Here is a 14,160-nt window from a genome sequence, read left to right as displayed (position 1 = left end):
AGACCCACACCTCGGTGAGAGAGGCTGCTTACACGTGAGGGCCAGTGAAACTGGGGTTGTTTTTTTTTTTTTTGCACTAAGGGTCATGTTTGAACATTTGTCACGGGCACCTTTATGTGAATGGCCTCATTTTACCTCCTCAACAACCCTGTGTCCCCATAGCCTGTGGGATAATATAGGAATCATTATCATCCCCACTTCACTGGTGAAAAACCACGTGCAAGGAAGTTAAGTGACATGTGCAAGATCATAGAGCCAGAAAATGAAAGACTATCTCAGAACAGGGGTGGTTGTGGCGGAAGCAGAGGGAAGAGACCTGGAGGCAGACAACTCGTCTGGTCTTACCTCGCAAACCACGGCTGCTCGGAATAATAAACGGAGAGTGGAACCGGCTGCTTGCTTAACTCTGCACATTAACCATAATCTTGGAAAGCAGGTATTGTTAGTCCCACTTTTAGATAAGGAAACTGAGGCTCAGAAAGGTCAGGGTTGCCTTTTAATCTAGGTTTGTCTAACTCTAAGTCTAGTGCTTTCCCCTGTGTATGATTGAACTTGCTGGAGAATATCGCTAGGGGACATTTCCACCTCCAAAATGCAATTCACGTTTACATCTGTGTTTTAGTGAACCGTATAGCCCCAAAGTAACAAAAAAACGTTAACCATACAAGGCTCACCACTGACCAGATTTCCTAAACTCAACATGTTTCACTGGAACTGATTCTGGGTTTCTCTGGATGCTTTTCTAGTCACTCAAATCTCCCCAGAGCCTGCCCTCGTCCCCCGGCACCACCCCCAGCACTCGCGTGGTGCACAGCGACAGGCACTCAGTAAACGTGAGGTGAAGGAATGAATGTGTCAGAGCTGAGGGAGCTGGTTAATCCTGCGGAGGCGGTGGCATCTGCTGAGAGGCAGCTATGTAGGTCAAGTGCAGGCTGCCTTCACCCAGACTCTCACGGGAAGTCCTCCCAAGCCAGCCTTGGAGCCCCCTGTCTTTTCACATCTTCACCTTCCTGACCTATGTGAAGAGACTGTGCACTACCATTATGGGTGTGGAGCATCCCCCTCCCCCAGGCATCACTCCGGGGACAGCAGGAGATCCAGCCCAACCCCAAAGCCACCTTGGGGAGCCGGGGAAGTGACCCACCCCCCATCGCCGCTCCAAGGTCCTGTTTAGTGGCGAAGATGCAGCGTAAAAACCCCGGTACTGACAGCATAAAACGTAATTTATCATCCTCTCCTAGTTATAAATCAAGAGAAAAAGGGTATCCCACAAGCTCTTGTTTCCTAAGCAAAATAAAACACTTTATCATTTACCTACAGAGGCTGACCTGGCCTTGGGGATCCCCCAGATGGGAAGCTGCTCAGAGAGGGAGGTCTGTCCCTGACTTGTAGACTTGTAGGCAGAGAAGTCATCATTAAATAGCTTCATTAACAGTTTAAGTGTTTCATTTCTAAAAATATTACAACATTGAAGACAAATTTCAAAGTTAAACAGTTTTCTATAATCCGTATAAAAGTTCTCATTGTTGCATACTGCCACCCCCAGATATACATATTTATACCATTCTGATCACTGTGTAGATATGTTGATTCTATTTTCACCCAGTGTATCAAATTGTTTCCTCTTTTCTACAGTCTCTGTAATTTACATTTCAATTGTTCCATATTATTCCATCTCCATAAAATTATATTTCAGTTGTTTTATGTCAAGGCACCACAGTTTAATAAACCATTTCTTCTAAAACCAGACAGTTACATAGCTTCCAATTTTAACTGTTTTAAATAGTGCTTCAGAAAACATATAGATTGCTGTTTGCTTCTGATTAATGGTTTCCTTATAGTAGATTTCAAGAAGTGGAATTCAGCGCGGTGACATAACGCTTTCTATAATGGTTCCGTAGCTTTGCAGTGCCACCACAATTAATTAGGAATACCCGCCTCACCACAACATACCCAGCGTGGGGAATTATTTTCAGAGGGTTTTATTTTACTTTATTTTATTTATTTTTTGCTACTTGAGTTAGGTATAAGGTGATATAGTGGAGTTATTTTAATTGGCCATGGAGAAAGGTATTATTCTGAGAAAACAGAAGAGACAATGGAGGACATTTAAAATTGCTGTCCTCCATCATTTTTCCCCAGGCCTTTCCAGATGGGGAGTGGTGCTGGCTGCCTCCAGGTGCTCTAGTTTCCTGGCTGGTGGGAGGCAACAGCCTTACGTAGGTGGACGGTGCCTGTGCGTGCAGTGGTCCCTCACTCCAGCGCCTCCCCTGCAGAAAGCCGGCAGCCCCGGCTCCAGTAACGGACAGCTCACACAGGCTCTGGGCTCACAGCCTCTGTCTCTGAATCCGCAGCACATGCACCTGGGTCCCCTGGCGTGCACTCTCTGGAGTGGTCCTATCCCCTGCGGTCAGAACTCAGCCATCAGACATAGTTCGTTCTGGGAGGACCACCAGGAAGCTCCTGTCAAACCCTCTGCTTTCCTCTATTCATTTAGACAGTTTCCACTTCCCTAGTATGAACCCAGCCTTCTTCCATGGGTCACATCCAGAACCTTGCCAGCGCCATCTGGTTGATGCCGTGTTAGGACCCATGGAGCACAAATGAGAATCTGTGGCAGAACTTTTAATTGCTATGACCAGGCAAAGTGACAGCTTTGAAAAATGACGCTCAGCCTCATTGACCCAAATGAGTGAGTGGTGGACAGTCCTGGGGGTGGAGATTCACCACTAGGTGAGGCAGGGTAGTCACGTTTTAGAACACCACCTCCGCGCTTCTCAGGCTGATTCCAGAGGACTGCAGGCACGTGTGTGCACGACAGCTCTCAGACCAGGCTTAGCTGGCAGCCTCTGGGACAGCTGTGATGGAAACTGTGCCGCTGCCAGCAGCAGTGGGCCTGGGGGTACCAGTGTGCCTGGCAGGCCTCCCCAGTGCCTCAGGGACGTGTGCCCAGGGAGCAAGACCTCTGGCCGGGTCTGGACACGTAACCATCCATAAGCCAAGCCAGACCCTGCACAGGCCAGCCTGAGGGCCAAGACTGAGCCCCTGAGTCACCGGCTGCTAGGAAGCGAGACTGGATATGAACCCGGATCCTTTGGACTTGAAAAGTCAACACCTTTTAAACTATGACCTGACCTCCCTGCCTTCTTCCCAGTTTAGTTTCCAGGGGCATGTGTGTTTCTGAGGTTCCCTTAGTGTGATGCTCAAACTTGAGCATGCCTGAAAAATCCCTGGACAGCTTGTGAAAACCCAGGTTTCAGGGCCCCACTCCCAGAGTTTCTGATTCAGTAGATCTGGGTGGGACCAAGAATTCACATTTCTGACAAGTTCCCAGATGATGCTTGTGCTGCTGGCTGGGACCCCACACATTACAAGTCAGTGCCCTTTGCATATTAATAGCGGTGTGTGTTGCTTCTGGATGCAAGGTAGTGTAGGAGAGCACAGAGCATGAGGATGCTGCTGGTGTCTCTGTCTGGGTTATGATGAAAGCACTGCTGACTCTCCCCAGCTGAGTGTCAACCCTGGAAAGTGATGGTACTGAGAAGCCAGCCATTGACCCATGAACACACACACACACACACACACACACACACACACACACACACCCCACAGACTTTGGAATCACTGAGTCACTCTGAGTCTCTGTTTCCTCATCTGGGGCCCAACAGTAAAAGGGAGAGTGGAACATCTCCCCAAGTAGCTGGGTTAAGGGTCCCTCGCATAACGTGTGGTTCCGTCCCCTGTCGCTAGGCCTTGTATGGACACACACAGGCTGTCACATGCCTGGCAGCATCGGTAACCTTCAGCCTCCTGGTGAGTGGCTCCCAAGACTGCTCATGTATCCTGTGGGACCTGGACCACCTCAGCCGTGTAGCCTGCCTGCCCACCCACAGGGAGAGCATATCTGCCGTTGCCATCAGCGATGTGTCGGTGAGGCCCCTCTTTCTCAAATGTCTGTGTCCTCAACATGTCCATGATTCTGCACGCTGGCGTGGTGGCCAGTGCCCCGAGAGGAAACCTAGGGGCAAAGACCACCCCAGAGTATTGAGAGACCCCAGATGTGTGGAACATTCTCTACACAGGCAGAGTAGAGCCATCAACGAGTCTCAATTTGGGTCTTGATTTTATTTTTTTGCTTCTTTATTTTTTTTCCTTCAGTGGCTGGGGTAGTGGGAGGTGTCTGTTCTAACACAGGCGTCAGGGAGTTGGAGCAGGAAGTTGGCTTTGGTGAGAGATCTTCTGGGTTGCCTGACTAATTCAGCTAGCTGACTGCAAATCTGTGTTGACTCAGCAGGTGCCTCTGGTCTCCAAGGCAGGAAGTGCCTCTGCTTGTCCCTCCATGCTGGCTACCAAAGATAAGCCTGTCAGGAACGTGTGTGTGTGTGTGTGTGTGTGTGTGTGTATGTGTGAGATAGACTAATACATATATATACACATATATATATATATATATATCAGTGTATACATATATCAGTGATATATATCAGTGTATACATGTATCAGTGATATATACATATATCAGTGTATACATAGATCAGTGATATATATCAGTGTATACATATATCAGTGATATATACATATATCAGTGTATACATATATCAGTGATATATATCAGTGTATACATATATCAGTGTATACATATATCAGTGATATATATCAGTGTATACATACATCAGTGATATATATCAGTGTATACATATATCAGTGATATATATCAGTGTATACATATATCAGTGATATATACATATATCAGTGTATACATATATCAGTGATATATATCAGTGTATACATATATCAGTGATATATACATATATCAGTGTATACATATATCAGTGATATATATCAGTGTATACATATATCAGTGATATATATCAGTGTATACATACATCAGTGATATATATCAGTGTATACATATATCAGTGATATATATCAGTGTATACATATATCAGTGATATATATCAGTGTATACATATATCAGTGATATATATCAGTGTATACATACATCAGTGATATATACATATATCAGTGTATACATATATCAGTGATATATACATATATCAGTGTATACATATATCAGTGATATACATATATCAGTGTATACATATATCAGTGACATATATATATCTATCTCAGTGTGGAGCTTCTTCTACACTGGAATCCCCATCATAGGGTATAGGGTTTTCTGAGGATCCAGAGACTCTGCATCTGCTAATAGAAAAACCTAGGGGCCTGGAGCCTGGACAGACTGAGCAGGGGTACCACAGGAGGAGGAAGAGATGTTGAAGGAGCCTCCTGGTGCTAATTTGGCTGAAAGTGGTGATCCAGATAGGCTTGTATCCAGGATGAATGTTAGATGGGCACATGGATGACGGTGGATGGATGATGGATGGATGGATGGATGGTGGGTGAACGGATGAACGGGTGCATATACTGGGGAAACCACCAAGCCCTGATCTGGGAGAAAATAAATTCATAAGGAATTATGTCCCCAGACCTCAGAGAAGACTGATATCAGGACCACAACTTGTTTAACTCAGCTTGTCCTGGAGCTGGTTGAGTTCACCGAGTGCCTGCTGGGCCCCGCGCTGGGTGCTTGGCAGAGGTGTATCAGACATGGTCCCCGGCCTCAGGCAGACTCCACCAAACGATTCAGGAAAGGACGTGATGGAGCCCAGCCCAGAGGGCTGCAGAGGGGCGTGGAGCTCCCTACATCCCTGCTGTGGTCAGGGCAGGGTTCAAAGGCATGGCCCCAGATGGCTCTTGGGGTCCTTGGTGGGTCCTTGGTGACAGTGACCACTACTCTGTTGGGCACAAAATAGACAAGGACTTGAGAAGAAAACACTCTGGACATAAACATTTCAGAAGATGCAATGGGCAGATTTCTCTTCAGAAATTCCCCCTGGGGCGGGTGGGGGTAAATTTGCCCCATTTTATGAGCCACATGCAGTCATTCAAACCTCTGTACCCTGCCCTCCACCAGGTGTCATCCAAAGCTGCTTCATGGGGACAGGGCTGGCCAGCCAGGTGTGGACCCTGTGTCCAGGCCAGGGTTGGTGTCCAGGCTGGGTCTTCTATGCCAGTCAGTACGCTGCCAGGGAGAGGGCTGTGGGAGGAGCCCAAAGGGTGAGCCAGCCGGTCTGAGCTGGGGAAAGCAGTATCCAAACACTTGACTGCAGTATGAAGAGAACCAGAAATGTACACTTGTGTGAAAACACAGCAGACCTATGAGTCTGCTGGGAAGAAGTGGGTGTCTTAGGAGGTCTGGGAGTACCTGGTTAGTCCTCAGAAGATGACAGGTTGAGGGTGCTTATGTGTACAAACCGAGTGGCTGGGCAGGTGGGGAGGCAGCGACTCCTGCCTGAAGTGAAGCCCGCTCTCACTGCTGCAGGGCACCATCGTCTCCTGTGCGGGAGCCCACTTGTCGCTGTGGAGTGTCAACGGACAACCCTTGGCCAGCATTACCACGGCCTGGGGCCCAGGAGGAGTCATAACCTGCTGCTGCGTGATGGAGGGGCCAGCATGGGACACGAGCCATGCCATCATCACAGGGAGTCAGGATGGCGTGGTCCGGGTAGGTGTGTCTTGGGCAGGATGAGGGCATGGTACAAGAAATGTGTTCATCTCCATTCTACCCACTTCCTCTAAGGGTCAAATCTGCAGGCTGCATTTAAGACCATCCCAGACCACGTCCCCACACAGCAAGTGAGGGCAAAGGCAAGGCTCTTTCCAGGCAAAAAGTAAATACATAAAATTATATAATAGATAAAATTATATAAAATTTTATACATACATATACTCATACAATGAAATACATACTTACTGTCACAAGGTATAAAAGCTGAATGGTCAAATGCATAAGAACATAGGCCAGTACTGAAAAGAGACATTTGGGCCATCCTTTCATCCATCCATCCATCCACTAATCCATCCACCCATCCAACTATTTATCTCTCTACCTACTCATCCATCCATTCACTATTCCATTCATTCATCCATCCTTTCATTCTTCCATCCATCCTTCCACCTACCCATCTACCCACTCACATGTCCCTGCAACTATCCATCCATCTATCCACCTAACATTCATTGAACTCTGGCTCTGTACCAAGTTCCTACAAGCCGTAGGGGACACAGAGATTAATAATAAACAGGCCCTTGTCCTCAAGATGCTCACATTCTAGAAGGGAAGACAAACAGAAAATACATGAATGTGGTTCATGCTATGACTGGGATAATCAAAGAGTGCCATGGATCCTCTGAGGAGGGCCATGGACAGAGAGATCATCAAGAAACCAAGAAGACAACGAAGGAGAAACACTGAGGTGGGAGGTGTAGCACGGAGAACAAAATACAGTAATTTTTCCGAGACTGACAGGGAGGAGGAAGGAATGAATAAGATAAGGAATAATTAAGAGCCCTACTCAAGAAACTGGCACTTGAAATCCACAGTTTGTGAGACGAAATGTCAATTGAATGCCACTAGGTATTCAAGAAAATGCCCTTTGAATTCTCACTGTGTGCCAGGACGGCTAAAACGCAGCCCTGTCCTCCCGGAGCCTCCACGCCCAAAGTCTCAGAATAATCGTGGAGGTGATGCGTCAGGAAGCAGAATGAGTAGCGTGGTGGGGGTCCAAGGGGAGCATGGATTTATTTCCAGCAGAGAGTGGTGGCATTTCAGCGGAGCCCTGAGGATGAGGAGAGGTCGGGGCATATGGAGAAGGCCATGCAGGCCGGCGCACCAGCGTGCGTGCACAGGAGAGTTGACTGCGGGGAACCCCCCGAGAAATCTCCTAACAGGGCCCCATCCGTCGGCTGGGAGGGCCAGGGTCGCTGCAGAGAGCAGGGTGTCCTGGGTTGGCCAGAACATGAGGAGGCAATGGAAGTCCAGGCTGGGTGGGTCGTGGTCGGCACTGTGGGTCCGTGAGAGGAGCCTGGGCGGCTGGGCAGCAGCTGCCTTTCCTTCGTGGGGCCCCCAGCGCAGGAGCGTGAGTCTTCCAGGGGCTCAGCCCTCGTCCACGCAGCGCAGTGACTCCCGGGACAGCTTGGCACTGGGCTAGACCCGGCACGGCGCTCACAGCAGCATGTAAGTGGAGGCTGCTCGTTGTCCTGTGGGGACAGAAAGTCCAGGCTCAGCAAGTGGGGTTCCGTCTCTGCTCAGCCTGAGGGCGCCCACTTCAGGCCTGGGACCAAGGACCAGACACAGAGGACGGGAGGCCCTGCTGCTGAGTGGTGAGGGAGGCTTCCAGGGATGGTGGCAGGCAGACAGGACGGCACTAGCTGAGTAAGATGATAGTAAGCTGGCTGCTGAGTCTCGTCCCTGTAGGTAAGGGGTCGGGGAGATGCCCCATGACCCAGAAGTGGGGAGGGAACTCGCCCAGGCTACAGCTGTGCTCGGCCAAACCTCCGCACAGGGAAGCTGAAGCCTAAGCAGGCTTTTCTCCCGAGAATATGGCAACATCAAAAGTGAGAGGGGGCCATGCCCCGCTTCCCTCAGGGTCCCCCAGGTGTGGAGGAGTGGATGGGCCCCGAGCCTGCAGACAGGTTCACTGCCCCAGCCCATGGCATGTTCTCTGTTCTGGACAGATCTGGAAGACCGAGGAGCTGAAGATGTCTGTTCCTGAGCAGGCAGCGCCAGAGGGGCCCTGGGCTGCACCTCCAAGCCCCAGAGGTAACTGCTGTGCTAGTGATGCCTGTGGGGCGCCCTTGGCTTGCTCAGCCCTCCCTCCCCTCTCCTCTCCTTGGCCCGAGGGCTGCAGCTCCATCCAGGCCTGCAGAGCCCAGGGAAGCCATTGAGTCTCTTGGGATGTTGCCAAGCTTGCAGGTGAGGAGCACGTTTCCCGAGAGCTGCTGGTGGAGTGTGAAGCGATGTTTCAAAGCCTCCCTGAGCACCAGACTCATGCTGCAGGGGTCAGCGAGCTCTGGGATGCTTCTCGGGCGTGTGAACACTGGTGACGGTGGTTGTGGGGTTCCGGAGCCCCAGGAGGGGGACACACCCAGCAGGGCTTGGTTTGATGCTCTCCGTCTTCCTGGGTGACTCTTAAATGCCAAACTCCCCAGCCCAGGACTTGGATCCAGCTGGCTGTTGGCCTGGACTGCCAGGCTGCAGACAGGAGCAGGGACGGCTTTGCTGTGTCCCGGGGAGAGGAAGTGGTTCCATAGGCCCCCGTCTGCCCTGCTGATCCTGACTCAGCCCCGCTACTCTCCATGGCAAGTTCCTCAAAGTGGGTCTGAGGATCATCTGCGTCAGCATCGCCCAGGAGGCTCATGGAACATTGAGATCCGGGACCTGTTCTCAACCCAACCTCAGGGAAAAGGTTGGAGGTGGTCAGAGTTCCCATGTCTAACAAGTCCCCAGGTGAGTGGTGGTGTCGCCGAAGTAAGAGAACCACCGTCCTGCAGCAGAGCCCTCTTTGGTTGTGGCAGCTGGGCCTGAAACAAGAAAATCCGTTCTCCCTTCTGCCATCATGGCCTCTGGCACCAGCACCACCATGGCCACCATCGCAGAGCTGTGAGGGAGAGAGGTGACCGTGAGCAGTGTCCACTGTGCATGCTTCCCGTGCATTCTCTTATTTCTCACGGCAACCCCACGAGGAAGATACTACGATGACACCTGTGTGAGAAATAAGGAAACTGAGGCAAGGAGCAGTCCAGCAACTTGCCCAAAGTGACCCAGAAGCGCATTACTACTATCGTTCTCATTTCTGCCGCCAGAGTAGACACGCCCACTGCCAGAACGAGCTCAGCCACCGGCACCAGCCCGTTCCCTCCAGGATGAGCGCAGGCACAAACCTCACCACCAAGGCCGTCACCTCCTCTTCTCACCTCCCTGGGGCCCCGCCATCACCTCCTCCAGTGCAGCCAAGCTTTCTCAGTTCTGTCTTCGCCAAAGGTTCTGGCCCAGAACTGAGACATCCTTCTTCGTGCCCACGATTCAAGAAAGCACGTTACCATGATGTGAGAACTCTCCTGTCATCATGAGTCCTTCTGGTTTGCTCTACATTTCAGGACCCACATCCACTAGAGAGAATTTTCCAGGTTGTGGAGGGTTGCCTTCTAAAGGGAGTAGCTATTTTTAGTTAGTTCATTTCTGAAATGTGCTCCGCACGTCCTTGATTCATTTAGTCACTGATTCATGGATTCTTTATTCACATAGGAGGGGCATTTGCTCAGCCCCTACTAGGTCCTGAGATCTACATGGGAATCCCTTTCCTCAAGATAACACCATCTGGAAGCCCTTGTCCACAACCTGGGCCAACCAGAGTGGTGACCCTACAAGAATCTACAACCACTGTGGATTCAGTTCACTGGTCCTAAGACCTCTAGGGTCCTTTGGGACCACAAGGAATCAGCCCATCTTAGTGTAAAAAGAGACGCGTGAGGATTGCGCACTCTAGGGAACTCACGGCACTTCTTTGGAGAACAGGGACCAAACTCTCTCCCCTGCCTCCACCCACTCAGCAAGTACGAGGTTCTTATCCTCTGCCTGTTCATGAAGAGATTCTGTGGCACACCTGCTTGAGAGCACACCACTTCAGTCTTGGGCTCAGCTACCCACTTCTGAAGCTTCCAAGCTCCCATAAGCTAAAGGTATTAGCTCAGCCCCTGGTTGATAAGTGGATGTCTGAGCAGGAATGCTGGTTGCGTGGGTGGGTGGATGGATGGTGGGACAGACAGACAAAGGGCACCTCAGAGCCATTCCGTTGGTTCTGGAAGTGCCAATGGATTCACAGGTTTCTACTCAGGATGGACAAGGCTGTGCTCATTGGGAATGGGGTCTCGTGAAATGAGAAGATGAAAATCAGGAAACAAGGCTCTAGACCCAGCTGCGTCTCCAGCAACCTCTTAGGCCCTCAGTTTCATCAGTAGAGGTACTTCCTGTACATCCTAACTCGTAGGAAGCAGATGACAGAAAGATAATAGACGTAGTCCAAGATCTACTCAACAGAATGTAGTTCATCATTATCATTTTCTTGGACTACTAAGAGACTTCTCCCCTAACACACCAGCTGATGATATTAGGGGACTTACAAGATGGTGTCAGGTGGGCAGGAGCCCCAGGCCCACATCCTTCCCATGCTGTTTGTCCTGACCTGCCTGAGGTCACAGCTGTCAAGTAGAATTAACTGCCAGGGTTGCAGTTACAGTTCAAGGGAGGATTTGGATGAAATGACACAAGGGCACAGACATACTCATAAAACTCAGGCTGGGCCACCGCTTAGAGTTAGCAAATCCATGTGCAGATATACAGGCCTCAGCCACCGGAGGGCTTGTTGTTCTCATAATATTGCTTATAACTGTTTTGTTGGAAGGGGACCAGTACTGGGCCTGACACACAGATGTTTGCACGTCTCTTGGTGTGTCTATTACTGCATTCCTCAAATACCTTAAGGGGCAAGAAAGGAGTTCTTTGAGGGTATTGAGGATATTAAGGTTACTGCATTTGTGTGCAGATGTAATCTGATTTCTGCCTGGAATTCATTTATTTGTCATTTGCAGCAAGGACCAACCCAGTTGAGTCCAATTTATTTTGGGAATCGCTCCATAGATTTGGGCTCAATCTGGTACATAAAAAAATGCTTGGGAAAAGCTTGGTTTTTGGATTTTTGCACAAACACAAAATGCACAGAGCTGCCTGCCACCCTGGGACAGCTGGGGCAGCTGGGGCAGCTGCACCACTCCTGCCCTGACTCCGACCAAGTGACTTTGCAGAGACAGACCCAGCTGACGTCTCTCCACCTCACCCTCCAAGAAGCAATTACTGTCTGTCCCCAAATACAGTCATTAAAATGACTGAAGTAACAATCATTGAGTTATATTTTTTGAAAAAACGTTCTCTGCATTTAATTATTGGTTGTGGCGTGAGAGGATTTAGATAAGTTGATAATGCTGACTTTATGTAATTTATTTTTACTAAGCAATTATGGGCTGCATTACATTCCTGGCAGCAAGGTATTGTGGGGCATCTTATTAAGCATAAAGCCAGTAAACACTGATGAACAATTTTGCTGAACTAGGCATGCAATTTAGAAAGCAATAATACACAAATCCAATTTGGTACACAATGGATACCGCAGCACGTCAGCACATGTAACTATCACAGCCTGCAAATTAAATTGGGACGGCCCTTTTTGCAACAGCACAGACCAAGATTAAATATATTTTCCCCCTCAATTTAACAAGTTGCTGACCACAAATATAAATATATGTGTATGTGTTTGTGGCCCTGCGTGTAGACGTACACATGCACGTGTGTGAAAACGCTTGGGTTTTCTAACTCCCCTCGCACACTCCTCACAGGTCACAGGTGGGAGAAGAATCTTGCCCTCTGCAGAGAGCTGGATGTCAGCGTTGCCTTGACAGGGAAGCCCAGCAAGGCCAGCTCTGCGGTGACAGCTCTGGCTGTGTCCAGGTAACGACGGGCTGGCTGCTCCAGGCCTCCAGCAGAGGGCGCTGTGCCACCCCTAGGAAAGCCCTGGCTGTTCTGCTCAGGCCTCCCTGGCCCTGGGAGGTGGCCTCGCTACGGGGACCCAGGGACCCAGAGGGGCCCAGCATATACAGCATACAGGCGAGGCGGCCGCGTAGGGCCCTAGGAAATGGTTTTTGACACACACATTCTTGCTCTTCCTCTCTCTCACTCTCTTGAATATCTATGAATTCATAAAGAAATCAGGAGGTAAAAGTATATTGTTTTGTGATTTTATCCTAAAGAGGGACTTTTTTCCTCAGGTCCACTGCCAATGGTTAACATTTGGTATAATGATTATCCTACGTTACAGAAATTGCCTTTCAAGGGCTCTAAGCCAATGTGGAATAGACAAGTGTCAGATACGACGTTTGACGTTTGGCTACATTGTTTTATTTTTCACAATTACCCGGTGGCGGTGCTTACTGTCGTTAGCCAATTCTACTCACTAGGAGTGTAGTCTCGGGGGGCCAGACCTTCAGGAGCCACTGTCCTTCCCTCCCTGCCCTGGAGGGGGCCATTTGGGGTCCGTGGTGGTGGGAATGCCGGGCTGAGGCGGGGTGGCTCAGGCTGGAGTCTGTGGGTAGGGACAGAAGGCCCTGAGCCCTAATTCTTTGCTGGAGAACTTGTCCTTCCTTCTACCCACCAGCCTGACTGCGTATCAGCTCGAGGGAAAAGTTCAGGGCCTCGCCCTCCTCCCTGGAGCCCTGCTCTCTGGGAGCGTCCCCTCAGTGCTTTGTGAGCCACAAGCCTCCTAGTTCAAAGTTGTCCCCGGTTCAAAAGACTCTCCGGTGGGTCAGCTCCCCCCGCTTCGGGTGGAGGCCAGGTACAGGCTCCTGGGGTCCTGGACTGAAGCCCCACGTTGTAACACCGTGCGCGCAGGCTGCACAGGCTTGCTCTAACGTGCTTGTCTGTTCTTTCTCTTCCCAAGAAACCAGACCAAACTCCTGGTCGGCGATGAGAGGGGGAGAATATTCTGCTGGTCCACAGAGGGTTAGGAGGCGAGAGCTGGTGGAGGCGCTGGCACGGCAGCCGTGTGCCCTGAGGGGCAGCAACACCAAGCAGAAGGCGCAGACTCAGTGCCAGGGGCGCCAAGGAAACCCCCAGCCTCCCTTCCGAAAGGTCCCCAAGGATGTGGCCCCTGGCCGCTAGAGCTACACACCCTGAACTTTGGCCTTGGATTGCACAGGGATGCACTTCTACAAAACAGATACACGCACCCATCGGGGCCCGTGAGCAGAGCACTGCAAAGCGTGGCGCGAGGGTGCTAACCGGCGCACGAAATCACACGTGACTCACTTTTCATAGGGCTTGCTGCACTGGAAAAACACTGGGCCGCTTACTGGAAACTAATGGGAAAGACTGTATTGTTGTTATTTTACTAAAACAACTATTTTCCAAACACAAGAGGGCTCTTGAGTTTAAAATTTCCACCCTTTCCCACTGAGGTATTTGTAGCCCCACACTTAGAAAGGCCTCAGGGACGCACAGCCCCCTTTCAGAGTGCCTCTCCGCCCCTCCAGCTCCCCCGGTGGAATCTGGCTCCTCCCGTGGTCTTGCTTGCTGTGTGGGGGGACCTTAGCGTCGGGAGCAGGGGCCCACACTCGAGGCCCAGCAGCCGTGGCTGGGCTCAGGCCACGGACGCAATGGCTGCCCACCGCAGGCATAGGCCAGTCAGCTGGGAGGACACACCCTGC

At 50.4% G+C, this 14,160-nt stretch overlaps 1 protein-coding gene across 2 annotated transcripts in view; it reads left to right on the top strand.

Annotated features, from left to right (window-relative positions):
• WDFY4 (WDFY family member 4) overlaps positions 1 to 13,849 on the top strand; it is a 278,092-nt gene extending 264,243 nt beyond the window's left edge. For both annotated transcript variants that reach the window (XM_060286432.1, XM_070043905.1), the window contains 5 exons: positions 3,751 to 3,930; positions 6,389 to 6,571; positions 8,584 to 8,668; positions 12,298 to 12,409; positions 13,395 to 13,849. In XM_060286432.1, coding sequence (XP_060142415.1) covers positions 3,751 to 3,930; positions 6,389 to 6,571; positions 8,584 to 8,668; positions 12,298 to 12,409; positions 13,395 to 13,461 — 627 coding nt within the window. In that variant the 3' untranslated portion in view covers positions 13,462 to 13,849. The remainder of the gene's footprint in view (positions 1 to 3,750; positions 3,931 to 6,388; positions 6,572 to 8,583; positions 8,669 to 12,297; positions 12,410 to 13,394) is intronic.
• The last annotated feature ends 311 nt before the right edge of the window (positions 13,850 to 14,160 follow it).

The sequence above is a fragment of the Globicephala melas genome, chromosome 16 (genome assembly GCF_963455315.2).
Source record: "Globicephala melas chromosome 16, mGloMel1.2, whole genome shotgun sequence".
Classification (NCBI taxonomy): domain Eukaryota; kingdom Metazoa; phylum Chordata; class Mammalia; order Artiodactyla; family Delphinidae; genus Globicephala; species Globicephala melas.
The sequence above is the reverse complement of the archived record's forward strand: the minus strand, read 5'-3'. Positions and strand labels throughout refer to the sequence as shown.